Source organism: Siniperca chuatsi, linkage group LG5 (genome assembly GCF_020085105.1).
Source record: "Siniperca chuatsi isolate FFG_IHB_CAS linkage group LG5, ASM2008510v1, whole genome shotgun sequence".
Taxonomy (NCBI): domain Eukaryota; kingdom Metazoa; phylum Chordata; class Actinopteri; order Centrarchiformes; family Sinipercidae; genus Siniperca; species Siniperca chuatsi.
The window spans coordinates 13,041,493-13,069,115 of record NC_058046.1 but is presented as its reverse complement, the minus strand read 5'-3'; the positions used below and the strand labels follow the sequence as shown (position 1 = coordinate 13,069,115).

General features: G+C 40.8%; 1 protein-coding gene across 1 annotated transcript; it reads left to right on the top strand.

Moving 5' to 3' along the window:
• The first annotated feature begins 448 nt into the window (after positions 1–448).
• grk5l (G protein-coupled receptor kinase 5 like) lies at positions 449–26,717 on the top strand. Its single transcript, XM_044197188.1, has 16 exons — positions 449–958; positions 16,445–16,540; positions 16,625–16,737; positions 20,027–20,104; positions 20,481–20,578; positions 20,787–20,879; positions 22,203–22,266; positions 22,382–22,522; positions 22,656–22,846; positions 23,024–23,061; positions 23,235–23,324; positions 23,413–23,621; positions 23,710–23,847; positions 24,124–24,261; positions 24,443–24,574; positions 24,680–26,717. Exons 1-16 carry the CDS (start codon positions 907–909, stop codon positions 24,761–24,763), a joined length of 1,755 nt encoding a protein of 584 aa, XP_044053123.1. The 5' UTR covers positions 449–906; the 3' UTR covers positions 24,764–26,717.
• Positions 26,718–27,623: the final 906 nt, after the last annotated feature.

Sequence of the window (27,623 nt, the reverse complement as noted above, 5' to 3'; positions counted from 1 at the left end):
TGGCAAATTTTACCCTATTTTGTGTCAATGCAATATACAATGTGAAGTTTAAACCAAGAGAAAGAAGAGGACAAACATTTGCGTGGCTTTACAACAAGACGTGCATTATATCGGTTGGATCTATGCTGGGAGTTTGCTGACATCACCATATCATAAAGATGAGTTGTTGAGAGTCGGGGGACATGACAAAGACATGTTTAAGAAGGACCATAACAGCTTCAGTGAAAGGACACAGAAAAAGTGGATTTTAATATCGACGCTTGTGTGTCAGCATTTTTTTTTCATCTACCAACTTCTGTTTCTACCTATAATGCAGCACGGGGCCCTGCCAGAATAAGTAGTACTGGTAATATGATTTTATTTTGCTGACAAATTAGCTTAACTTCTGGTGGAGTTGTTTCTGTCGCTGGCTTGACGCAGCTGTGTCAGAGAGGCCCAGCCCATTTTGATTACGCACCGACTGAGGAGGGGGGCGCGCTGGTGTCCTCTCTGGTGCGCTCAACCAACCCCTGCTGTTGTAATGTAAAGCTGGTAGTGTCCTGGTGTACCGCTGTAAAGAATCCGCTGAAAGGACCCGGTTTGTATACATCGGTGCCTCAAACTTGAACAGTTTATGCATCGGAGAGATTCCGCAGCCAAATTACGCATGGAATGGTTTTGGGGCGATTGGAGTAGAAATGCAGCGCCGCACTTCCAGCCCACAACAAGAATCATGCCCAGCTTACATTGCAAGCAAATCTATGACATCCTGTCTTATCCCCGATGACTTTGATATGAGGGAAATGTGCTCGGACACCGACGAGGAGTGAAGAAGATATACACAGAATAGAAGCTGAAGGACGTTGTTTTCGCTGCAGACGCTTGTGTACCGAAAACCTCTGAATTTAGGATTTCTTTTTTTTTTTGATGGAGCTGGAGAACATAGTAGCCAACACTGTACTGCTAAAAGCGAGAGAGGGTAAGTTGACACATAAAGGAGATAAGTGCAAATAGTAAATAGGCTTGGTTGTGTCACATTTAGCGCTCAATATGCAGAAAAGGTGGGAATAATCGTAATGATGACGGCGCTAGGTAGCCTGTGGACTGTACGGGTCAGTAGCAGGTAAATCCCACAGATGTAACAGAGAAGTCTTGTGCAATATTACAGACAACACGAACACATCTCATTCAGAACAATTCATCTGGTGATCAGTTTTAACCTAAAATCAATCTCATGGATCATTTTATCCTCACCGATTTTGACAGATGATATGCGTTTTCCCACATATGTGAGGGGGGTGGGGATCTGCCTCCCACATCCGCTTTCGCTATCTGTGCAAATGAATCCGCTCTTTCGCAACATTATGCGTGCTGAGGCAGGGAATAACTCTTTTCACAGAGGGAATAAATGAGTGTAGGCTGGCTGGCTGACATTTGAACGGTGATCTGATGACGTGACTGGTGTTGAAATCTATGTATGGGGCCTGCACAGAAAGAGACTGGTTATCAGTGCAATGTCAGGGAAGGCCAGATGCAGTTTGACTACAAAGGTACATAGTGTCATTAAAGGCTCTTTTTTTAGGGAAGATAGGGTCGTGCTGAGGGCAGGAGGAAGGCCTGCAGGTAAACATCATGCAGTCTGACGCCATGAAAACACCAGCACCATACTTCCTTGGAACTCTGTACTTCTATCTTTTCCTGAATAAATTATGTAATCTTCTTTCACCAGCACTCTACATTCTAAGTAACTCAGTTTGGTGGTCTGTAAAACATGCACACACTCTCACAAGTGCATACACAACTCTGGTTGCACGTGGTTTCATGTGGCAACAGTCTCTGTGGAGTTGCGGGGTGACGCAGAAGAAGACTGTGTTCCTCTGGCAGCTCCTTCCATTTATCTCACAATGATGACATACTTGGCGGGGGTGGGGGGGCAGAGAGAGTTTCATGGGAATTAATGGAATAATAAGGTGAAACAGGGAGCTGACATGCTGTCAAAACCCTTACGAAGGATGCTAAGGCCTGCTGGTCAATCTGGACGCTTGTTTTATGGGAGCAGAGCACGGCTGGGCTGGGTGAATTAAGCTTCATGAATTAATAAGGGCCGTTAATGACCCATGACGTTCTTGCTTGTCCCAGCTGCTCCATTGGTGCTCATCCAGTCCCTGCCCTGTTTGTGTGTGGGAGAGAAAAGGCCTTTCACAAGTTCACATTACGGGATGAGATGGTTCTTTTGAGTTAATAGCTGAAGCACGACTTTCACAGCAGCTCGATCAATGGCCCTACAAATGCAGCCATGTGGGAGTAGATCAGCAGTTGAGTTACAATTTGTTGCACTGCACACATTGAAACATGTCACAGGTTGTTGTGAGTGTCCTTTAACTGCCTGAATCATTACAGGTTTTATCTTACAGGGCCCGACGCCAAAGACTGTGCAGATCCCTGTGTGCTGGTGCTAACTCTCCTGCTTCTAACTCATATGTATGGCAGAGTACAGTATACACAGAGGCTCATTTGAGGGCATGTACCAGCAACAGTGAGAGAATGTGAATGGAGCTAATAAAGAGTGTTTATTCCTGTTTGTTTATGCGAGTGCGTCTCAAGCAAGGGCTGAAGCAAAGAGGCACGCATCCTCTGTCCAAATGCTCCCAGGGACGCACAACAGGAAGGCCCAGTTTATACTTGCAATATTTGGTGTGTTTTATGCCAGCATCCTCACACCTCCCAAATCAGTTAAACAAGAGCGAGTGGCAGCGAATTGTAGAAATAAAATTTATATCTCCAGGCCAGGAGTGGCAAAACAGGCCCTGTGCTAACCTCGCATTGCTCTTTGGCTCCTCTGTGTCAGCGATGACTGATCTGACAGTACTGGTTGTGACGGAGAAGGTGTTGGTTACGTTAGCCCAAGCTTAAGACCGCCTATTTAATAAAGAATCCCTAAGTGTAGTTGCTTAAATGAATTTGCAATCACCACAGATAGTCCAGTAAGACCTGGAGGTGCCCAAGGATTATTTAAAGGCTTTAATGCTGACCTTTTGAACACTGGTCTGGGTTTTACCATCAAGAGCCTTGTGAAAACTAGTCATTGATTACGAGAACCTAGATATGGGCGGTTAGTAGGTTAGATTAGATGGGTTAAAGCTTTTGGATCAAAAAGGATTGCCAATCAATATGCTGTTTCGTGTTAATCATAGAGTGGAAAATATAACTCAGTTTTATTTGCAAAAATAAAAGAAGCAGCTCCTTAAGTGACCGTTATCTTATATCAAGCCAAATGGTATTATACACTATCAGTCAGATCCAGCTCATAAGCTATTTAATCAAATTGATCGTTACATAACAAACTGAGTGGGCTACTGCCATCCGAGCTCCATCTTCCTGTGGAGCTGCTCTCCGGTCTCTGCGGAAGATACTTTATGGATGATGAGTATGCTGTGAAATGAAACACCCCGATCTCCAGCGCGGTCATCTGAGTATGATCTGACAGCTACAGTACTGTTAGCCATGTCAGAGCAGCAGGAAACGCTGGTGTGTTGATCTTAAGAGCTCTGCTGCCTGTATGATCTTTGTCAGCTGAGGATGTTGGGGGGTCACACCAGATCAAAAAGTAGTTCTGCAAAGTTATTCAAGCCTGTCATGGCGGTTTGTTTCAGTGAGATCTGTTTGGATTTGTCTTTTTAATGTTAGCTGACGTATAGGTAGACTGAGTGAGCAGGTTTAATACAAGGGTATACTGTAGATTTATGTGTGTGTTAGCAGATGAGGGGTGTGGGGGTGCATTCCTTTGTTTAAATGTAACCTGAACCCAGCCACTCTGACGAGAGCAGCATCAGTGCAGTAGACCCTAAGCTTATTGTGTGTGTGTGTGTGTGTGTGTGTGTTCGCGTGCCTCTGCCTGCCTCCCCATTCACAACTCTTGCTGGCAGTAGTTGCAGATTCCAAGCCAGGCGAGCGAACGTCATCGGCTGTCGAAGTGAATGAGAGTAAGGGGAAAAAACTGCATTGCTGCATCCAGATGCCTTTCTTGAATTGCGGTAACAGAGCCCGGGTATTTAGTTTGGGCTTCTCGACTGAATTCCTCTCACTTCGATGCCTGCTGGCTCTCCCATTTGGCCTGTTGTGTTTTTGTAGGTTGGAGTTGCGCAAGTAAAAATCAAGTTAAAATCACTTCTGTAACATTTTATGTAAAATTCAGTACAGGGAAGTGCTTCATACAGCACAACCAGAACATTCAAATGATATAAACATGTCATACATCCACGGTAAAATGACCTGAGCAGTGAAGGATAGTTTATTTCCAGGTAACTAAGGTGAATCATGATGATGGGAGCATAGCAGCTGTTCTCTCCCTTTGTTTTGCCTTTTACTTCTCCCTCATCATTTTCACAAACAAAAGATTAACATGATTAGATTGAGAACCAGAATGTGATCGACAGTGGTTCATTCATAATCATTTAGAGCTGCAACAATTAGTCATTCATTTAGTCAATTAGATCAAAAGAGAAGTGATCTGCCACGATTCTGATCATTGTTTAATTGTTTCTGTCATTTTTCAAGCAAAAATGACAAAAGGTTGCAGTTTCTCCAATGTGGGGAATTTCTGATTTTCGATGTTTCGATTTTGTAAACTGAATATATTTGGGTTTTGGTGTGTTGTTCGGACATAAGCAAGACGCAAGTATAATTACATTTCTCAAGTAATAGTCATTTAATGGGCGTATTGGTTGTCAAAATCACAATCTGTTAACACCATGCAGTTATCTGACATTGGTCCAGGATGATATGGCTTTTAATAAATGTTGGACTCATTTGTGTGCTAAATTACAAATGGGAGAATCCAGAGAGAAAAGCTTTACATGATTAGTACCTAAATATGGCGGTATCCAGTCATTTGGGATCCTCCAAAGTGCAATAGGATTGTCAGAGGCCCAGATTCAGATTGCAACAAGCCCTTATTGGATTCTGTTGTTTGAAACCCATATCATATCATATCATGTTTTTATTTGCCCCATTGCACTTTCAAGAGGATGTTTTGATTAGTACAAACACTACTGGCCAACCACAATAAGCTAAGCATGATTAGGGTTTGGAACTGAAAACCAAACGTCCAAAATGCCAAGAACCGGGTACCCGTTAAAAAATTAGAATTTCGGTTCTGCTTATTGGTTCCTAAACGTGATAAACCTTTATTATTGCAGACAAAGGCTACATATCTGCAAGGATGTGGCTATCTGCCAGAACCTGTCTATGTCATGCATCAACGCAACAGCGTGTCAATTTGTTTAGATACGAGCATGCATGGCTAAACAGTAGTGAAAGATGGACCACAGTAAATGCTCAAAAGTGTGGCTTTACCTTATTAAAGAAAACGACAAGGCCAAGTGCAGTGCATGTGTAAAGCTAATTAGATGTAAGTCAGGTTGCACATCAAATTTCACCAAACATTTAAGGCAACACGGCGTCAATCTGAAAGAATGTTCAGTGTTTGATGTCTTGCAGTCTCCTTGCCCGAGTGTGTCAACAGCCAGCGCTAGCACCTCCAGTAGAGCCAGGGATACCAAGCCCCGACACACCTCTCTCTTTGGCAATAAAAGAAATGATTACCAAAGAGAAAACTGAGTGTCAAATACCACAGCATCCACCAGGAAATGTATGTACTGACTGTTGATCATATGCTTACTTTGTGAATGTTCAGTTAAAAAGACTTTAAAACAATAAAAGTCAAAGTAAACGTTTAAAAGAATAAAGACATTTGTGTTATCTAAACATTTGACCTCTTTTTTTTACCATATTGAAATTGAAACTGGAAATCAATAAGAACCGCAATCGATAAGCAGAATCGGAATCGGAACTGACAATTCAATTCGATGCAATTCAATTCGATACCCAACCCTATGCATGATCCAAGATAACAGGCATGAGGTATTTGTCTGTATAAGCGATTTGTGTGGGCTCTGATCATGCACCATGCAAGAGTGTCTTTGAGCTCCTGCTGCAGTGGGGTGGGGGGTGGGGTGGTTGCGAGGGGGTGACTGTATTGCTTCATCATGTGATGCCACAGCAAGTCTCAGCAAGCCGGGGGAGCTGCTGTCGTTAGGACTAAGAATTTTGTTGAAATGTACTGGGTAACCTGTTCGAATCTGCAAACACAACTGTCAAACACGGGTGTTGTCCCGTCTGATCCTCCACCTGTCAGCTAACGGTAATGTCAGTATGAATAATATACAGTAGACTCACACACACAAACTTTCTCTCCCACTTCCACACAAACAAAACCACTTGCTCCTCCCTCAGGACCCCTCTGAAAGGATGGGGCCATGACATAATGCCTTCGACTTTTATTGGGTAGAGAGCCTTAATGGATTGGAGAGTAAAATTACAGAGAGGGAAAACAGCCTGTCGTTTCCTCACTGGGTTCTTCTGACGCAAGGGACAGGAAAAGAAAACTTGTGAAGAAAGTCTATTGCAAATAGCTGCAGGGCTGTTCATGACCCATTCTTACACATCTCATATTTATCACTTCTCTCAGAGGTGATTCACTTTGATTATTAAAGCGATAATTGTGGTTTTTGTTCATGTTTTCACTTCCCAGCATGCATGCTTCAGGAGCACTCCAGCAACATTAGATGCTGTGTTTACTGGCAGTCAGGTTAATGGTAATACTTTTAAGATTAAGTCAGGGACCCAAAAATACAATTTTTAGCCATTTTTGGCCCATACTGAAATATTTCAACTACTGGATGGATTGCCTTGAAATGTGGTAGCCTACAGACATTCATGGTCCTCATAGGATGAATCCTACTGACTTTGGCTATCCTCTAGCACAACCAGCAGGTTCACATTTGTGGTTTTTAATGAAATGTCTCGACAACTATTGGATGGATTGCCATGAAATTTGATTCAGACATTTGTGTTTCCCAAAGGATGAACTGTAATCATTTTGGTGATCATGAATTTTCATCTAGGACCATAATTCCCATCAACCTCAGCTGCATATAGGGCTAATTAACAACTGTTATAGCATGCTAACACGCTAAACTAAGATGGTGAGCATAAACCTCAGCATTCTAGCTATGTAACTGTTACATTAGCATTTATTCAAAGCACTACCATGCCTAAGTACAGCCACATAGACTGAGTCTTGTTGAAGAATTTTTTAGTATTATAAAGCCATCTTGGCTGCACCTCCTTTCCAACTTCATACATAAATACAGGCATCCATACAACTCCTCTGTCAAAACATGATTTGGTACACGAGTTTCTGATTTTTCAGTCAGCGGACATTGTTCTTTATTTAATTTTTAAGTTCATCAACTTTTATTGAAAGTAGTGTTTAGAGTAAACTAACAAATGTTAGCATGCTAACAAATTAAACTAAGATGCTAAACACCAGCATGTTAGCATTGTCACTGTGGGTATGTTGATAGATATATACACGTAGATACTGCATCTGGCTCGTGAAATGCATGTCTGCCACTGCCATATTTCAGAGGGGTTCTGGCCAGTTCAAATAGTAGAAAACAATAATGTCTGACTCAAAATATAAATGAGCTAAATATTAATATTTAACAATAAATGTAATTAAAAACACAATAAATGTAATTAAAAGCCTGCCAGAAATAATTTACTTCTTCTTTTAACTTTAGTGTTTGTTGTAATTGTGTCTTTTTTATTAATTATGTCTTTATTTATTTCCAATATTATAAACAAACACATGGCAGCCATTTTCCAATGCAGTAAGAAAAGATAATATACTTAGAAACTATTTATGTGGGGTAAGTCAATGATTAAATAATATAGTAATACTACTGTTACTGTCTACAAAAGATAAATGTTTTGGTATGAAAACACGCATTTTTATTTTAACCAACTATTCAGTATCACAAATACATGTCTGACATTTGTAACAAACCAAACTGCTTGAAAATGGGTTGATTATTCTGCGAGTTATGATGATTGCCTTGCCTTGATAAACTTACATGCATTAGTAGGGGCGGCTTCCCCGTACCAAAATGGCGGGCTGCACTGACAATTCGATATCTACGTATATATACTGTACCTATGGGTATCTCAGCATGCTGATGTTAGCAAGTACAGCCTCACAGAGCTGCTAGTGTGGCTGTAGACTCTTCGTCTTGTTAAGACACATTTGGGACTGATATTTATTGTATATAAATATATTACAAGCTGTGTACAGTGTTCAAGAGTGAAATTGTTATGGACTGTACATTTTATTTTGATGGTTTACCATTTGGATGCTTCTACATGCAAATATTCCACCAAATTAAACTATGGCAATGGAAAGAATCCCCCATTTTCAACATCAGCACTGTGAAATGTTTAGAGAAGTATCTTATATTTTTTTTTACCAGTTTTGTTTGTTTCTTATTCATGCAGGTAGCAGTTTAAAGTAGTTTCATGCTGAGATATTTTCAGTTGAAACTGAAAGAAACTTTACCGCATCAACAGTTTCAACAAGTCAACAAGTCATGTTATTTTGTGTGAATTCTTCAGAATTAAAGCATGAGGGCTTTTTTCTTGGTTCCCCATCTTCTACCAGCAGTCATACATGGAGAAATAAACTAAAGAAGAAACAGAGATACCCATGTCTCCATCGACAACACGCCACAAGGCTTGCTGTGTTTTGAGTAGGAGTGTGACTCATTTTTTCTTGAGTGGAAAAATTCAGCTCTCTGGCTCTTACTATCTCTATTGTTATTGCTGCCTCTACCCACACATACAGTATACATAACTCAGCTGGATGCAACAAGTTCTCCGGGGGTTGTCGAGTGGAATTCTGGGAAATATAGGAGATAATTATCTAAAGTAGAAGTAGACAAGGTGGGATGAGGGAAAGTGGATGCATTAAAAAAAATGTGAATTTTAACAGCTCGTCACTAAAGTACTCCAGGAATGCACTGAGCAGCCAAAGTGATGATATTTTTTTCCCCCATGTCAGACATACAGGTGACTACTTAAACAGCATTTTATTGTGTTTCGATGCACTATATGGCCTGAGATGTGCTTCCTGTGCTATGCATTTCTGCCATATCTCTTTAATAGAACATCCAATGAATATTTGATGTGCATTAATCGGGGAATAATCAATAGTGTATCTTATGAAGCTTCCTCCCTAATGTCTCCTGCTAAATGCTAGACTTTTTCAACATATCCATGCAAACTCGTGTACACACACAAAACATGGTCAGGCATTATCAGAGCTTGACATTACATGAGGCCATATAATTTAAGTTAATAAAATGCCAGTTAAACAAAAACTAAGAGATCGTTTCACCTTGTGTATGTTTTTTGGATGAGGAAATAGCCATGTGTGAATGAGGCTATAGTCCCACATGGGCCACAGTAGGTTATGTATGGGAACCTGTGGCCTGGGCATTCTTTGAAGTGCATTCTGAGAGAAAAATAGAGGACTTTATGACATCTAATATTGTAAAAACTAATAAGTCTCAAACAGTGTCTAGTCTTTCTTGAGGCTTGCTGACAGTTTTCAGTGATAGGGAAAAAGACAAACAAAATTGCCCCAGAGCAATGCCAAAATACCCCAGAAAAACAGATAAAAGGGGTAAAAGCTGAAACATCAGCTTTCTCTCAGCAGTTCAGCTCAGTTAAGGTCACAATACATTCTCCAGTACCTTTTTTCTTTTTATTTCGAGGGATGTTGCCATAACAGGGACAAAAGAACACGGAATGTCAACATAAGAGCAAGACGTAGAACAAACATCTTCATGAAGAGAGAGAGAGTGTGTGTGTGTGTGTGTGTGTGTGTGTGTGTGTGTTTGAGGACAAAAAGGAAATGGAGAACAGCTAGGGAGAATAGAGACAACTTGAGAAGGGCAATGTAATCACTTAAAACCTATTTCTGGGATGGGTTTGAACAGGGGTGTGTGTGTGCATACACACACACACACCCATGTTCACCCAATAATATCTATCTGCATACAGTGCACCATGTGCTCCATCAGTTTGATACGTTGGAGCTCTTGTTTTCATTGGAAGCACTTTCCTCTATGTTTGCGCACTTGTGATGTAACAGCAGAGTTTCACTCCAAGCGAGAAGAAATAAAATCATCCCTCACAGAGATTTAGGATTACATTGCCATAATGTTTTCCCTATCAAAACATTTATAGAGGTGAACAAACACACAAACACTGTGTCACAGCGTAGGAGTGTCCTATTATGGCTAGCTTCATATGGACTATGCTCTGTCCTCCGTAATCTTTATGGATGAGCAAACAGCATGTATTACCCAGCGTGCCCTGTGCTGTGTGTGTGTGTGGTGCTTTGATCGGACAGCCTGGTGGGTTATATAATTTCAGTCTATTGAATTTTTTTCCCCCCTCACAGTCCATATTTTATATATTTATAGAACAGGAAACTTGTGGCACATGACTCTTCCTAGACAGGAAATGTACACTGCCTTCTGCTGCTTTTGTGAGGTTTCTGCCCTCACATGCACGTTTTCACACTGAGTATCTTCATGCACATGGTTGTTCACTAATGAACGCACATACGTACACACTGACAGACAGTTACTTTAGCGACAACTGTCACAGCTCACCAGCTCTGAGGTCATGGACCGGTTTGACCATCTCGGTTTGTATTAACACATTGCTCCTGCCCTTGGGCTGCTTGCTATTTATAGTAGTAATCTTTACAAGGACATAAAGACTAGTTACACTTGTGTATTTTTTCAAAGCTTTGTGCAAATGTAGCTGTGAGCAATGTGTTACACACTGAATTAATGTCTAAATCAATCTTAACTACTTGGACATGTTTAGCTTTCATGCTAAATGCAGCTGCATTGTTAAGGTCAAGTTAGATTCAGGTGTTGACGCAGCACGGTTGGTGTGTTGGGACACAGCTGTACGCTGGTATCGGCATTGCTGATAAGATCTCTCTTTTATTGTCTATGGCTGATTTTGAGTTTATGACCCCTCATTAAGTGGTTTACCATGTGACCCCCCCGCCCCCCAGCAGCCAAAAGAATAGTCGAGTGTTGCCAGGTAAAAGGTGTACGTCACAGATGTTTGCTTTGAGCGCGTTAGCAGATGTTACAGCCGGATCATCCCGTTATTATTGCGAAAATGAGGAATACGTGGACAGAGAGGCTCATTCAGGATGGTAATAAGGCTGCTGGACAGAGTGACCGACATGGAACAGGGCAACAAAGAGCTTCTTCCTGCTATAGTCCTCCCCTTCTGCTCAGGTCTGGGCAGCGTTTCCCTCAGCTTCCTGTGGCACACAGACCACACACACAAACACACACTTGCTGCAGTTAAACTAAACCTGAGGGCTAACCCTAAAATGTCCTCCTTTCAATAACAAGTTTTTTAACAAGTTTTATCGCAAGATTTATCGCAGTGCTGTTGGCTGGACTGTATTAGCTTGTACAGGTATATCTAATAAGGCTGTAAACTATAATATATGTTGGTGTTTAGTTAATTATCTTCCATCGTTTTTTACCTCTACATCCCTGCTGATGATGTATACAAAGTAACATGCAAACATTTGCACCTTTTGCACATTTGCTGCACAACCCACAAAAAGCAAAAAAGTGTGATTTATTTACAAGCAACTCCATCTCTGTCTTTGTTTTGCAAGAGATGGATATCTCATACTTTGTCGTCTAGATGTTTCTTCGGATAAATGCATACAACCGTATGGCATTAAGAATTGCTCTGAAGAGAAGCAGGAAGAGGATGTTTTAGAGAGAGTGCCAATGCAAACCTCTTTGCTTGACAATATGCTTATTGTATATTTACCCCTCATATTTTGCATACTCTAGAACACCGGCCCCCTACCTGCAGCTCTAATGCAAATACATTCCCAGTATTGAACAGTTGGACATTGTGGGAGAGAAGGAAGACGGAGACTTTGAGAGAACAAAGGCGTTGGTATCATCGTCTGGTGCTGGTTGGCTTCACTGTGTTGGTACCTCGCTGACCACCACAGTATGACTCAATTGTGAGGCCGACATTTAACAGATCAGACAAAGGAGGTGATGTGAGAATGAGTGAGAGTTGGATAATCAGAAAGGGATAATCAGTTGTTTGTGAACAAAAATGTAATTTTAGGTCGGTGCAGGGAGGAGATGCGTGCACATAAGAGTCACAGAAATCTATCAAAATCTTAGTTTTTGCAGTGTAGGTGTAGAGAATAGCACATTCTCACATCACATTCTGCTGCAGATGTTGTTGTTACATATATGCCAGATGCACAGCACGAGTTTCAGGATGTGGTTTTGGCTGGTTGTCCACAGCAGATCTGACTGCACGTCTGGAGTGACAGTGTAAGTGGAGGTGTTTGAAACCTCAGAGACTGTGTGTGTGTGTATGTGAAATAGAGAGCTATAAACTGGTTAATGACTTTGATTCTTTTGTGTGTCAACACTTTATGCATACAACCTCACAGCTAAGCAGGAATGTTTTTGAATGTGTGGATGGATGGGGCCTGCAGAACTACCCGAGTAGGTTAAATTGAGCATGAGGACATTACTAGAGAGAGGTCACAGTAGAAACACACACACACACACAGATGTTTGGGATGCCGGTAACCCCCTGGTGCCGTGCCAGATGAATGTCGTTCCCTCTCTGACCTTTGCTTCACTTGACATGTCTTGATGATGTCAGACCTGCTAAGCAGAAACATAAATACAGGGAGGCAACCACACTGCCCTCATGGAACAAATTAGACTGACAAGTTCCTGTGTGCAGCGTACTCACTGCGCAGTGCATATTTCTACTTGTGTAAGTGACAGACCATGAGAGAGTGAGAACTGTTTAATAGAGAAATAAGAGAAATAATGGGGGATTGAAGACAAGAGGGTTTATGAACGACATTTACGAGCATATTCATACTTTTAATAGCCCAGTTTTGTTAAACAGGAAGCCAGAGTTGATCTGGACATAAAACAAAACAAGTGCAAGTGGAGGTTTTTTTCCTGCAGCTTCATAGCATGATTTTAAAATCTCTGTGCTTCCCATTATGTTGATATTTACAATCCTTTTGTAAGCTTCCCCCCAGACCTAGTTTGTTACATCCCGCCAGAACATTTCCTCTTCAGCAAGCAGATATACAGCAGCTGACGGCCACCAACAATAAAACACAGAATTTGAACTCATTTGAACTGATTAAGGGTTTTGTTTGTGTTAGACCACAGACATCAGAGATGTCAAAAGACAGTGACGCCAGACAGGAAATTACTTGTTACATGCAGATGGACGAGTCTCTTGTATAAAGATGAATAATTTATGCATAATATTTGCATGTTTGTGGGAGCGGTTGGGTGTGTTCGAGTATGGTCGTTCAGCTCTTTGCAATCAAAAAGGCCTCTGCTGTTACTCATTTTCCTTCCTGGAATAAATCCTAAAGTAGTTACAGCTGAACAAATTAAATATGCTGACAGGGGTACTGGTAAGAGATTGCCAAGCAGTTTGGATCTTTTCATCAATAACTTTCCCACACCCTAACTCTCTTTTTTTCCACACACAGTGAAGAATGACATTTAAGGTTTTATTTGCCATGATAGCTATGCTATATTTGGCAAAATGAGGCCCCTTAATTGAACACCATGTTCACTGACTGGTTGCAAGAGAAATCAGAGGTGTCGTGAGATGAATAAGAGGAGGCCATAAGGAGACATCACTTTGTTTCAGTGGTCAAAAAGCTAAAAGGGAAGGAAACCACAGATCTATAGAAATGTTCTGTTTATATGCCCATAAAGCTGGAAACTCGCGACCTTATCCAACCCTGAAACAAAGGGGATTGATGGGCCTGAAGCAGAAAATGAGGTCAGTCATTGTGTGGCAGCAACTTAGTCGCAATGATGTAGAGGTGATGGTGACAGAAAATCCTCAACAGAGACTGAAAAGAAAAAAGACGCTGGATTACAGGAAACAGAGAAAGAGCAGAAGGGGATGGCAGAAAAGACGAGTTACAAAAAGCAGGAAGGGGGAGATGAGGAGGGGGAGAAAATGACAAATAAATAGATTTGGAGAAAAGTGAGGAGGAAAGAAAACAGGGCACAGAAAGAAAAAGGAGGAAATATTATTTGTGGTTGTTTCAGCATTGTGAAGAAGTTGAATGCCTGGGTGGAGCGCTGATGTTCGGTACAATTATTTGACATGGCGTTGACCCTTCACAGCCATTTGGTGGACGCTTTTATCCACAAACGTATTACAGTAGCATTCATTTTTAGTATGGTGGCCCCTGTGGGGAATGACCTCTGCTCACTGTACTGTGCTTTTTGGCGGACGTCATGTTTTTATTAAAAGAGATTAAAATATTGGACCACACACAGCAACACAACAGAGTGTGCTGACGTTTTGTTGTGGATCATAACTTTACATATTAACTGTTTTCAGAGAACAACTGGTGCTTAAATAAGGAATTGTGCCTGTTTATAGCTTGTTTGGTCTACAGTAATGTTGATGAGTAGCAGGTGCTGGGAGTTAATGATTCTCTTAGGGGATATTTTGACTTGAGTTATTAATACATTCATGCTTCGTGTTTGTCCGTGGTGATATGGCTACCATTCTGTGTGTGTCTCTGTGGTGACTTAGGGTCCTTTATCTGAAAACATACCCTACCTGAAATTATAATAAGGGTTCCTACAAGCCTTGACAACCCTTCTTTGTGGATCAAAAATGTAAGGGATGAATTAAAAAGTCTCTGCTCTAATGTAAACTGCAATTGTTAGCATGCCTGGATGACTAGCTTACTGCCTACAGTAGTAACCTAGCATTACTTCCAAAGCCACGGAGCACATAATTATCTCGTTAACCACAATATTGTGTAAGTTGACTTCAGTTATGTTAGAAAAAGCCCCATTCAGGACTGGCACACCCACTGTGTGGGAGCAGAGCAGGTCCTGGATGATACTGTATCAGTTTATGCTAACATTAGTGGCTCTGTCCTTTCTTCAGCTTAGTTACTTACTTTCTTTACCTGACTCCACCAAACTCGTTTGCTGAGAGACTAGGTTAGGTTTGTTAAGATCATTGGTTAGTACTCGTCTCTTGTAAAAGTGAATGTTTGAAAATACAGACAATAAAGCAAACTTCTAACCTCTGTTGCTTGTCCAAGTGCGTTTTTCTAGTTAGCATCCAAACAGGGTTTTGTTAGAGCAAAATAACATTTTAATTCCATTTTTATTTATAATGCTGTACTATACCCCAGACCAGAAGGATGTTACTCTTTACAGAGGACATTTAGAACATTTATATATCCTCTACATGGATCACTGGTGAGGATGACTTTATTGCTCATTATTATATTATCTCAAACCATAACTGTTTGAGATAATATAATAATGAGTAATAAATGCGATCTGTATGAAGACTAATATCACACCAAAACATGCCGATTTGAGTTTTCTTCACATTGTTGAGTGTAAATTTCTTGAATTTAAGTCTAAGTGGATGTGTCATATAATATTACAAAGTCTACAGTGTATTTGAGATTAACAGATAATTTTCAAACAGCAGAGGAGGGAAGGATGAGGCAGTAATGCCGGAGGATTGATGGGAAACCTGTTAAAGCTTTCACTCAGAGGCTCCAGCATGACGTAGTGCCTCTCACATTCCTGGGTTATTACTTAAAGATGTCTGCTTGTCATTGCTTCTCATGCTCTCATGCTCTCAGTGTTGCCTCTGACATCGGACGAGCCGCTCGCAGCTAATTTCCACTGCAAAGAGTGGTTAAAGGAAATCGCTGTCAGTTCATTAGAGCAGTCTTTGCGTATTAAGAAAAAAATAAAACTGAGACGAACATGACGTAAGGCACAGCAAGCTGGAATGGATGGAAAACAGTGAAATAAGCTCTCACAGTTGTGTTTTATCCCACCCGGTAGACAGTATAAGAGAGGAAAAGGCAGAGAGGGGGAAATGTGGAGGCAGTCATATGTGAAAGGCAAGTTTAAGGCAAGATAAATTGGATTAATGAATGACTTCACAGTACGTTTCCTTCAACAATCTAAGGAGATGATGTGGATGTAAGTGATTTTTGTTCATGATGGTGTTACGTTGCTGCAGGAAGCTGAGGCATGATTATTCAGAGCAGTGGAATCCAGTCTGGCAAAGTCCCGGGTTCTGATGGGAACTGAGCCGGTCAGAATAGGCTTTCTGTCTGTATGGACACAAACACACACACACACACACACACACACACACACTCCACTTTTAGAAAAGGTACTGAGTGAGGAAGAAAGTCAGTAGAGAGAGGAGAGATTTACGGAGGAAGTGAGACGTAATCTATGAATTATATATACACACTGAGACTATGATTTCATTCAGGGGAGAGCCCACACACAACCCCCCTCTTTCTCCCACTGCTTTTAGCCATTAGGCCTTCATTTGCTCCTCACTGATGAAAATAAACTTTGACAACTTTATGAAGTTCTTTCATTATAACATTTTGACCTCTTGTTTTTCTCTGTTTCCACAGGTGGAGGAGGAAAGCGGAAAGGCAGGAGCAAAAAATGGAAGGAGATCCTTCGTTTCCCCCATATAAGCCAGTGCACTGAGCTCGGAAACAGCATTGGTACGTGTTTGTGTGCTCACCTGTTTGTCTATTGGTGTTTCAAAAGGCTGTGTTTTAAAGTGTGTGTGCTTTTTGTTTCTGCAGAGAGGGACTATGTCAGCATCTGTGAGAAACAGCCTATCGGACGGCTTCTCTTCCGTCTTTACTGTGAGACCAGAATTAAACTGCAACGATGCATCCAGCTACTGGACGCAATGGTACACACACATACACACACGTCACATTGAGTTGGCGTCTTTTAAACAGAATTTTGTCATTAGGAATCCCCAGGAAAATGAACAATCAACTCTCTTTTTCCCCATTAATAATTACTGTCAAAGTGTCTGTGAACAAATAATTTAAGCCCTAATTGACCGTAACACTTATTAACTGTAACTAGGGATGGCAGGCCTGTTCAGCTTTGGATTTCCCCAGTTGCTGAACAGTGTTAATGGGACTCTAATAAGAGAGGCTTGGTATCTCAAGGAGGGTGGTGTGTGGGGGCTTTTTTTTAACCTTTTCAGTCAGTCTTAAGTCATTTTTTTAGCATTATAATGTATGTAGTGACTATGTGCATATTTACGACCCTTTTACAAGACTACAAAACGAATCAGCTGGAAACATTAAAAAGCCAGCTTGAGACGGCGTTTTCAGCCAACTCACAGAGTTTTAGCGTTACCATCAGCTTATGCTAGCTAGCTACAGCTGATAAAGTCTACTACCAACAGTTGCGATTTCAGCCAACAATATCCACGCTCGTCAGCTAGAAAGAGAAACCTGTCTGTGTGAAATCGAAGACCCATTGTTTAAAAAAAAATGCTGTGAATTTCCAGTAGTAAATCTGTCCCCAATATTGTAAACTGCATATGTACCATTCTGTAAAGGAAAGCCTGACAGGCGTAGCAACTGGTGAGGGGCTTAGTGAACGGTCAAGTCCTCAAATGTGTGACTATGTTAAGAGTTGCAAGCAAGAAAAGCAGCACTCTTTCCTGGATGAATGCAGGTCTAGAAAATACACACCCATCCACTTTTTTAGTGCACTCACTTTCATTACAGCGTGGCCTGAAAGTACACCAGTGCTGGGTCATGCAGCCAGAAGAGACAATTAAACTGAGTAGTGATTATTCAACCAGCCAGACCCCCCCTCCACCCGGCTTGTTGTCCCCCCTCTCCAATCTCTCTCTCTGCCTCTAGACAGAGTACCTCCCACATGACACATTTAAGTCTTTATCTATGCCCAGAATATCTTTGCGGGAATGTGACAGGACAGAAAGGACAGCATTGTTTCCCACACCACCCCTTTCAATCCCAACAACCCCATTCCCCCCTTCTCTGTCCCCTTCCACCACCCAGCCCTAAAAGTGAGTGACCGTCACCCTCTACGAGGGGGAAACCGCTTACATGCACTCATCCCAAACACATGTTGGCGCAAATTCTGCATGTGATGGACTCTGAGGTCACGCTCAGTGTTGAGCATTATACTCGCCACTTTACTCACAATAGACCAGGCCTGAGGGTGATTACAACCAGACAGGTGCTTGTATTTCAAATGATTAAATAACATGTGAGTCCTGTGCAGTTATGAGGTTTGCTAGAAACTGTTTTATTATGTTATCTAGACATCATACTTTCCAAAAAAGTACCCAGAAAGTATGTAAACTACAAAAAAGTGTATTAGTTTGTTGGTCAAATCAGGGAAGTTAGTGAGACAGGAAAATTAATTATGTGTGTGTGTGTGTCAAAACACTGAGAAGTGTGTAAACCATGAGAAAGCATGAACACGACCGAGGAAGAGGGAGTCTGTGTGTTTGTGTTTCGGTGTGTGCAACAGAGGAAGGAATGTGCTTGGGGGTTCCAGCGGTTCCTCTTACCTCATGAGAAGGTGTGTGTGTGTGCGTACAATTATATGTGTGTGTTTCTGTGTGTGTGTGTGTGTGTTGGATCCCTTCTGCTTCCAAAAGGCTAAAGGGCCGTCTTCTTTTCTCTTTGGCTGACCCCCCACCGGCAAAGGGTGGGATTCAGATAGCTCATTTACTCTGTGTGTGTGTGTGTCTGTGTGTGTGTGTGTGTGTGTTTATTTTCTCTGGAGCCTCTGATAACAAAGCCTCAGTTAATCAACAGTTGACTCCTATATATTTACATATGTATTTATAGTATGTATCTATTGCTGGACTTCTTTTGGCTTTGTTCTGAAGTGTCAGTGATGCTGTGGCTTTTTAAAGCCTGTTTTTCCTTAAGCTCCAGGCTTATGTGTGTACGTACTGTATAGATACATGAGTAAGTGTGTGTGTTTTGTAGTGGAAAGCTGGTGACGCTAGTGTGACACACTGTGACACTCCAGGACCTCAAGGAATCCCGCCGTGTTTACTGTGTGGTTGCCAGGCAACATAGGACCGTGTTGGAAAAAAGCCACTGATAGAAAGAGTAGGGCCAGCGTGCAGCACAGGCTTCATGTTGCTTCCCCCCTTTTTTGAGAAGTTAAAAGTGCTGGCTACGAAAATGCGTCAGAGCGCTTTTCACGTCGTTGCCTCTGCGAGATGTCCAATATGTCCAGCGTGTAACAGCCAAACCTGTTTGTGTCAACGGCTTTGTATGTTCAAACACGGAGCCAAGAGCTCCAAGAGCGGCATATGTTTATGTGAGAGTGACAGCGACACACAGAGATACAGAGTGAGAGGTGTGTGTCCTCGTCACCACTAAACAGCAGCTACTCCATCATACAGATTAAACGACAAATTAAGCATTTTGTTTCTCATTAAAGGCACATAGAGAATTTGACAGAAGTTTGGCTTTTTTCTTGTTTTCACAGTTGGGGGTGGGGGGGTGGGTATTTGTGTTATTTTTCTAATAAATGCTGTTATACCACTGCAAAAGTAAATTTGGTGTCCTTTAAGTCCATCTGTCATTTGTATGTATATGACACAAATAGGTATGTTCTAATAAGTCACCTTTTATGAAAGGTTTATGAGTTGTAACTAATGGGTATATGAATGTTTAATAAAACATTTACTAATGCTTTATAAATCAGTTACCATCAATAAAAAACTTTTAGGTCGCCAGGTTCTGAAAAATCCCTTTTGCTGATTTTAATTTTGGTCCAGATGCACTGCAGCTCTTTTCCAGAAGTTTAGAGGTCAAAAGGTCAATTGGCTGGGTCTTCCTAATGAATAAAAGACCTAAAAAGAGTCATGGTAAGGGAGTATAAACAGCAGCCTGAGAGATATTTCACAACCTGGCAACCCAAAAGTTGTTGATATTAATGTCTTATATCTGATCTATAAAGCATTAGTAAATTATTTATTAACCATTAATAATGCCATGACTTACAACTTAGAAAATCTTTATAAAAAGAAGTGACACCCACAAATGAATAACTACAGCTACTTCTATGATACATGTGGGTCTTTACTCACATGAGATGTAGTAAATTCAGTTCTTTTAATTTCATCTGTTGATATTGATATAATACTCAATATTGCTAATGATATGATTAATTTTGTTATTTAGGAAGACTATGAGGTGACACCTGATGAAAAAAGAAAAAGCAGAGGGGATCAGATCATCAAGACCTTTCTCTCAAAACAAGTAAGTTTCTTCATCTGATACATTTATCAACCTTTTTTCACATTATGTTGTAAAAGTGAATTTAATGTCCTTTTACAGTGATTGATGTATAAAACCTGTGGAAAAAATCTGAACAGACAATAATGTTGAGCTGAGTGAAAGCCTCCCTCACACTCACAAGGGTGCTTACAAGAGTGTAGTAAATCAGTATACTCATTAAATGTTAAAAATAACAACGTCATGTTTGTTCAGGGTTTATGTACATAATGCACTGCTATGCTCTACAAGAAGTTATGTATGTTTCTCCTTAGTCTGATGCAGTGTGTGTAATAAAAAGTAATGTATTTGTGTATGTGTGCGCGTATGTCACTGTGTGTGTTTACATGTGTTGCTGTAGTCACCTCAGCATGTAGACATAGCAGAGGTTTTTGCAGACCAGTGCAGAGAGAACCTCGAGCTCAGTCCATGTAAGGAGATCTTCAGCAACTGCCGCAAGTGAGTCGCCAATCGCTCTTTGCTCCCTCTCACCTGTCTGCTGGACTCTCACTTGTTTTCTCTCTGCCTTGTCTCTCTTTTTTTTTTTTTTTACCTCATGTTATGTATGGACCAAACAGCACAGATATTGCTAACTGAATTTCAGCTTGCATCATATTCTCAGTTGTAACTGTGCTCACTGAGCCCGCTGTGTTGTGTGTTGGACCAGGGCCGTCCATGACTACCTGAGCGGAGCTCCGTTCTCAGACTACCAGAACAGCATGTACTTTGACCGATTCCTGCAGTGGAAGGTGCTGGAGAGGTACGCAAATACGTTGTTTTCAGTGGAGAGGTATATTAGTCAAGTCATTTAGTCAATTAATAAGTTAACATTGGGTTTTCCCATTATAATTGAATTCATGGTATCTATTCTGTAGTGTGAAGTTTTCAGCCTAATAAAGTATTTTAGATCCCCTCTCCTTTTCAGCCTACAAATACAGTATAATACAAATGAAGATGGTTATAATATGCACTTTACTAGGTACACCTGTACAATCTAATGCAATTCAATACAACAGCTCTGCCATAAATTCTACCTGTACAAAGGTTATAATTGTCGGAAATGTATAAATTCAATTATATGTTTAATAGAAAACCTAAAGACATAATAACATAACATCTTGCAACCTGTTATACACTTTAAAGGTCAGTAACATTTTAACCAGTGATGGAAAAAGTATTCAGATACTTCACTTAAGTCAAAGTAGCAGTACAACAGTGTAAACAAGTAAAAGTTCTGCATTCAAAATTACTTAAATAAAATTATAGAAATATTATCATCAGAATTTACTTAAAGTATTCGCTGAACGACCCCTGTGACTGATACACTATTATATATCATATTATTAGATAATTGTTACTAATGCCTTAATGTGGGAGCAGCATTTTACTGTTGTTGGTCAAGGTGGAGCTAATTAACTACTTACTACTTACTTATACATTGTTGGGTAGTTTAATCTATAATAGTGTATCAAATCTTATAATGTAATCATTTGTATGTAAAATCTAAATCACCAAAGTAAATAGTAACTAAAGCTGTCAAATAAATGTAGTAGAGTAAAAAGTATATATTATATAATATTTTTCTCTGAAATGTAGTGAAGTAGAAATATAAAGTAGCATAAAATGAAAATATGCAAGTAAAGTACAAATTTATAAAAATTAAATTTTTTAGTAAGTGTACTTAGTTATATTCCACCTCTGATTTAAACACACGTAATAACTCAGATGTAATTTCCCACAATATTATACCAGTTTGAACAACAAAACAATTGGCAGGTGAAAAAACTGGACTTGGATAGAATCACACTTCACTTCAGAGACACTTTGGAGGAGTATGACACTCTAGACAGGAAAATATTTTATGCAGAGTGCATATCAAAGGCTGTTATAAGTAAACAGCAGGCTTTCAGAGCAGCCTTGATTGTATCCGTGTCTGGAAAGTGAAATTGTGTTCTAGAGGCCCCACCCTCTGTACAGGAAACAGACTCAGGATGGTATTGAGTTCCCGCAGATAATATCTCTGTCCTGATCAATACTATATGAGCATCTATTAATGGATTTTCCTGTGTCTGTGTTCTGTCAGGCAACCAATCACGAAAGACACATTCAGGCAGTACAGAGTGCTGGGGAAAGGGGGATTCGGAGAGGTAAGAGATACAGTTTATGATGATAGTGATAAATGTTGATGATGATGATGATGCTTAAATGATTGGGATATGAATAACAGTAATATGTGAGATACCTTTTTGTTTTTCTTCTCAGGTGTGTGCCTGCCAGGTTAGAGCTACAGGGAAGATGTACGCCTGCAAGAAGCTGGAGAAGAAGAGGATAAAGAAAAGGAAAGGAGAGTCTATGGCTCTCAACGAGAAGCAGATTTTAGAGAAAGTCAACAGTAGATTTGTTGTGAGTAAACGTAAAAGAAGAGTATTTGTAGCACAGCGTGCTTGATGTTATCTTGCAGTCTCTTTTGCATGCATGTCTGTTCCTTTTGTCTAAGCATTTTTACACCATTTAACATGTTCTTCTCTTCTTCTAGGTGAGCTTAGCGTATGCATATGAGACCAAAGACGCTCTCTGTCTGGTGTTGACCATCATGAACGGTGGAGACCTGAAGTTTCACATCTACAACATGGGCACGCCGGGCTTCGAGAAGGACAGGGTGCAGTTTTACTCTGCTCAAATCTGCTGTGGACTTGAGCATTTGCACAGGGAATCCATCGTATACAGGTAACACTCTTAAATGCGTTTTGAGATGTAGATCAGCTTAATCAAATTCTCAAATCAGATTATGCTTTCTTGAATCAGGTTTTTAAATTCTATAAATGATCAAGTCCGAATCAATACATTTGTCCTTTAACACATTGTTGAATGTTGTTTTTTAAACGACATACTTGTTATTTGTAGGGATTTGAAACCGGAGAATATCCTATTAGATGACAATGGTGAGTTTTGAAACTTCATCAGCTTAGATTTCTGGTTATTGCATTGCACAGCGTTTTTGTTTTGCTGCTGATACACAATTTCAAACTACATTAACGTTTCATAATCCACTGAATTTTGAATGAATTAAATGTATCATGCTCATGCTGTCATGCTCAACACTGTTATGCTGCAGGACACATCCGTATTTCTGACCTGGGGCTGGCCATCAAAGTGCCTGAAGGAGAACTCATCAGAGGCAGGGTGGGGACTGTGGGCTACATGGGTAAGAAACACGCTAATCAACATTTCCATGAGTAAATGAGTAATTACCAACTTTTAACCATAACAACCTGTTTTTCCGTTCTCTCTAGCTCCGGAGGTGATAAACAATGAAAAGTACGCCATGAGTCCTGATTGGTGGGGACTGGGCTGCCTCATTTACGAGATGACCGCCGGGCGATCACCCTTCCGCGCCCGCAAAGAACGAGTGAAACGGGAGGAGGTGGAGAGGAGAGTGCAGGAGGAAGAAGAGGAGTACAACGACAAGTTTACAGAGGACACCAAGGCCATCTGTAGAATGGTGAGCACTTATGGGAAAAATGTTTGTATGGAGAGATGGATGAATTGATGAATAATCTGATGATTCATCTCTGCTGCTGCTCGCCCAGCTGCTGACCAAAGACCCTAAGCAGAGGCTGGGGTGCCTGGCGGACGGAGAAGCGGGCGTCGAGGCCCACTCGTTCTTCAAAAACATCAACTTCAAGAGGCTGGAGGCTGGAATTGTGGAGCCTCCCTTTGTGCCTGATGTGAGTAATTTATACTGCTGTGCACACTGCATGCTTAAATCATTTCTACTGCCAAAACATATTCTGAAATATACCTTTTCTGTACTTGGTAAAGACCGTTTGTTTTAATCCTCACATTAACCAAAATAGTCCAAAACGGTCACTAAAGGGAAAATGTGTCTTTTCAAGAATAGCAAGTAAAAATCCATGACTATATATTATCTGTTAAGATAAACTTGTCTCCTGTTTTTTCCTCTCTGAACTTCATCTTTTTTCGTGGTCATTGCCCTCTTCCAGCCTCGGGCAGTGTACTGTAAGGATGTTTTGGACATAGAGCAGTTCTCTACAGTCAAGGGAGTAAATTTGGACCAAACTGACAATGACTTCTACTCCAAATTTGCTACAGGCAGTGTTTCCATCCCATGGCAGAATGAGGTAAGTGTGTGCACTTAATATGACATTTTTAAATGCTCAGTGCAATTTGTATAACTCCTGGAAGAACTCACCAAAGTTCACCAAATCTTCTCTCTCCTCTCCTCTCCTCTCCTCTCCTCTCCTCTCCTCTCCTCTCCTCTCCTCTCCTCTCCTCTCTTCTTATTTCTTTCCTCTCATTCAGATGATAGAAACTGAGTGTTTCAGAGATTTGAATGTGTTTGGGCCTCAAGGGACGAGACCTCCAGATCTGGACTGGAATCAGCCGCCAGAGCCGCCCAGACGGAGCCTGCTGGACAGGATCTTCAGGAGACATGTAAGTGAACACACAAAAACACTCATAAACTCACACACACACACACAGATAAATGCATACAAACTAACTCACACACAAATCTATTTCTCTCTTTCTCTGCTGCAGCACCCAGAGGTGTCTATTTCCCACAGCCGTGTGCAGTCTTCCAGTGTAAACTCTGTGGACTCCATGTCCAACTCTGCCCCCTAGTGGCACAGTGACAGTGTGGGAGCCACACACACACAAAGGGAAGGAGCTCCGAGGGGCTTCCCTGCTGCTGATTGGTCCACAGCTGGGGCCTGAGCAGCAGCCGGAGACAGCCTGTTTAAAAGCCTAAATGGTCAGCCCATGGGAGGGGGGGTCTGATACCCCGGGAATTTGTAGTGGGGTGGTCAATGTTGCAGAGACGTTTGGAAATATCCGGACAAACCTTACTTACCCTCAGGACTGTTGGACTATAGAACAGAGCCACTGATGTTGATGAAAACAGAAAAGGATAGAAAACAAGCTAATATTCAGGGGATCCACTGTATAATAAAGACCATCACAGGGAATAGAAGTTGGGGTCTTGGTGAGTTTTTTCTTTTTCCAGAAAAGGAATTTCTTTTTCACTCATTTTCAGTTTTTCTGGCCTGTATCTTGTACAAGTATATCTCAACCTCCGAGTGTCACCGTCTGTACAACTCTACTGTAACTTATTCTTTCTCTGTATTTCCACCTCCCATACCTCAGATCACTCCTAAACATTCAGAACACATCACCTCAACAACCTCAACACATAATGTACATTGCCTTGCGTACACTCAGGCCAAAGATTACAGTTTAGTTTTGTGATACTGTCATGTTGATTTATTGGTTTTGAAGGTTTTCAGCCGTCGTTTAGAACCACAGGAGGATCCGAGTGTGTGATCCGTTTTATACACTTTCTCTAAATATGAGCCTGCAGACATATCATATCGCTTAAAGCACACATACATACAATACATACACAATCAGATAGACATACACAGACAGAATTGTGAGAATCGTGTTGTGTTTTCATTGCATGGACAAGTGTAAGTATGGAAAGCTGTATCCCTTTTGCTTCTGCATACCTCATTCCACTGATGTCAGCATCGTATACCGTGCAACACACAGATGTCTCCCTTGGTTTACAGTGTCACTTTATATTTGACATTATGTGGAGTTTGAAAAACAAATGAATATGCTGTACAGAAACAGAAATATCTTTTAAAATATCTTTTGTTTCTTGCTCAATTTTCTGCACAGTCCCCATGGAGTAGAGAGGAACTCATGCACTCAGCCTGACTTACAAATTGTACAATTTGAAATAGTCATGCTGTTTCTTCTCCAAATGCAAATGTTTTTACCTCTGATCATTAAGGCACATTATTGTATTGATATTGTCACATGCCGCTTGTTTTCTACATCCCAAACTAAAGTGTTCAGGTTTTTGTATTTTGCCCCTTTACACTTCTTAACATGCCTCACAAATCTAAAGGGTCTTCCTCTTGTTTTGTGTCCAACCGTAATCGAAGACACAGGGTATCAACGGCTACGTGAAAGGTTTATCTTTATTTTAATCGGTCCAGTTCATTCATGTCAGAGCAGAAGAGGAGAGGAAGACACCAGAGGATCCCGCAAACACCACACAAAGAAGTGGCCTTCTCGCAGCAGCACAGCCAATTAAAAGGGAGAAAGAGCTCAATCTCTTCTGCTTGTATTTAAGACTGTGGTATTTTCCCTGTTTGAGGTAGAGAAAACTGGTCCCTGCAGTAATTTTAATCGACCGTACCAATCTCACGCAAGCCTGTTTTTTTCTTTTCTCTGCGTACTTGATATAAAAGGAAAAAAAAATCTGAATCAGACTGAAGTGCCTCCTTGTTAGCATGATCTCCCAGACAATGCCCACACAGACATCAGCACTTTGTTTATTCTCTGACTGTCATGTTCTTTTGTTTGTTTCGCTGGGGAACGCGTCAACATACAAATACACACAGACTAGCGCAGTTCGTTGGAAGAAAGGAGTAAAGGATGGAGAGGAGCGAGTCGATGAGGGAATTCTCCTTCTTAATGTGATGTACAGCAAAGTGCTGAGTGCATGTGAAAGCCAAACCCACTGTGTCCTTCAAGTCCCAATAAACTCTGTGCTATAGTTTGAGAACTCCACAGTATGCCAGTCTGTTTATTTCCCTGTCTCCTCTGACCATGTGACCACAGAACATTTCCTTGTTCACATTCAAATACATTTAAATGATTAGAGACATTATTTTCCTACTCACCATTTTGTTATAGTTTGCTGTCTACGTAGAACAGTAGACAGCAAAGTGCTTATCTTTACAGTGATACTGCTATACTAGTTTTGTAGTATTAATATATTGCAATACTGTAATAACAGAACAAATTAACATTTGTATTATTTAATGTCTCTTTATAAAGTGCTGTTGTGCGGTTGCATCATAAGGTCAGAGTATTTCAAAATATAAGTACCTACTGGGGATGCCTGAGGGAAAACGACTTGGCCATAGAGTCTGGTAAATAATTTTTATACTATTATTATTAGTGGCAGTATTTCAACAGGAAAAAAATATATGTGTTCACATTTTTCAAGTCTATCCTAAAACAACTCTTTCATGCCCATTTCTATATTGAAACAGTTTTTGGTTGCTGTAATCATTCCTCCACATACTGGCCATGAAGAGATCCCAAGGTAACGTAAGAGATGTAGGACAAAATCCACAGTGTAAAATATGTAAAAATGTATTATGAGGCTTCAGCAGCAACACTGTCTGTGGAAGCACAAAGAGGGAATTTCATTCTAAAAAGACTATAACTTTGGAATATGCTCACTTGATTTGACTAACTCAGACTACTGAAGCCTCATATTAGTTTCAGCTGAACTTCACAGTGTATTTTTGCACACAGCAAGGATTGTGGATTTTGCCCCCCATCACTTACACAGAAATTTCTTATTTCTTTTTGGCCAGTGTGGACAGGAGGAACAATTACAAAAGGGCATGTTTTGTTTTAAGACAGACCTTTTCTTTAAGAGCACCTATTATGGGAGTCA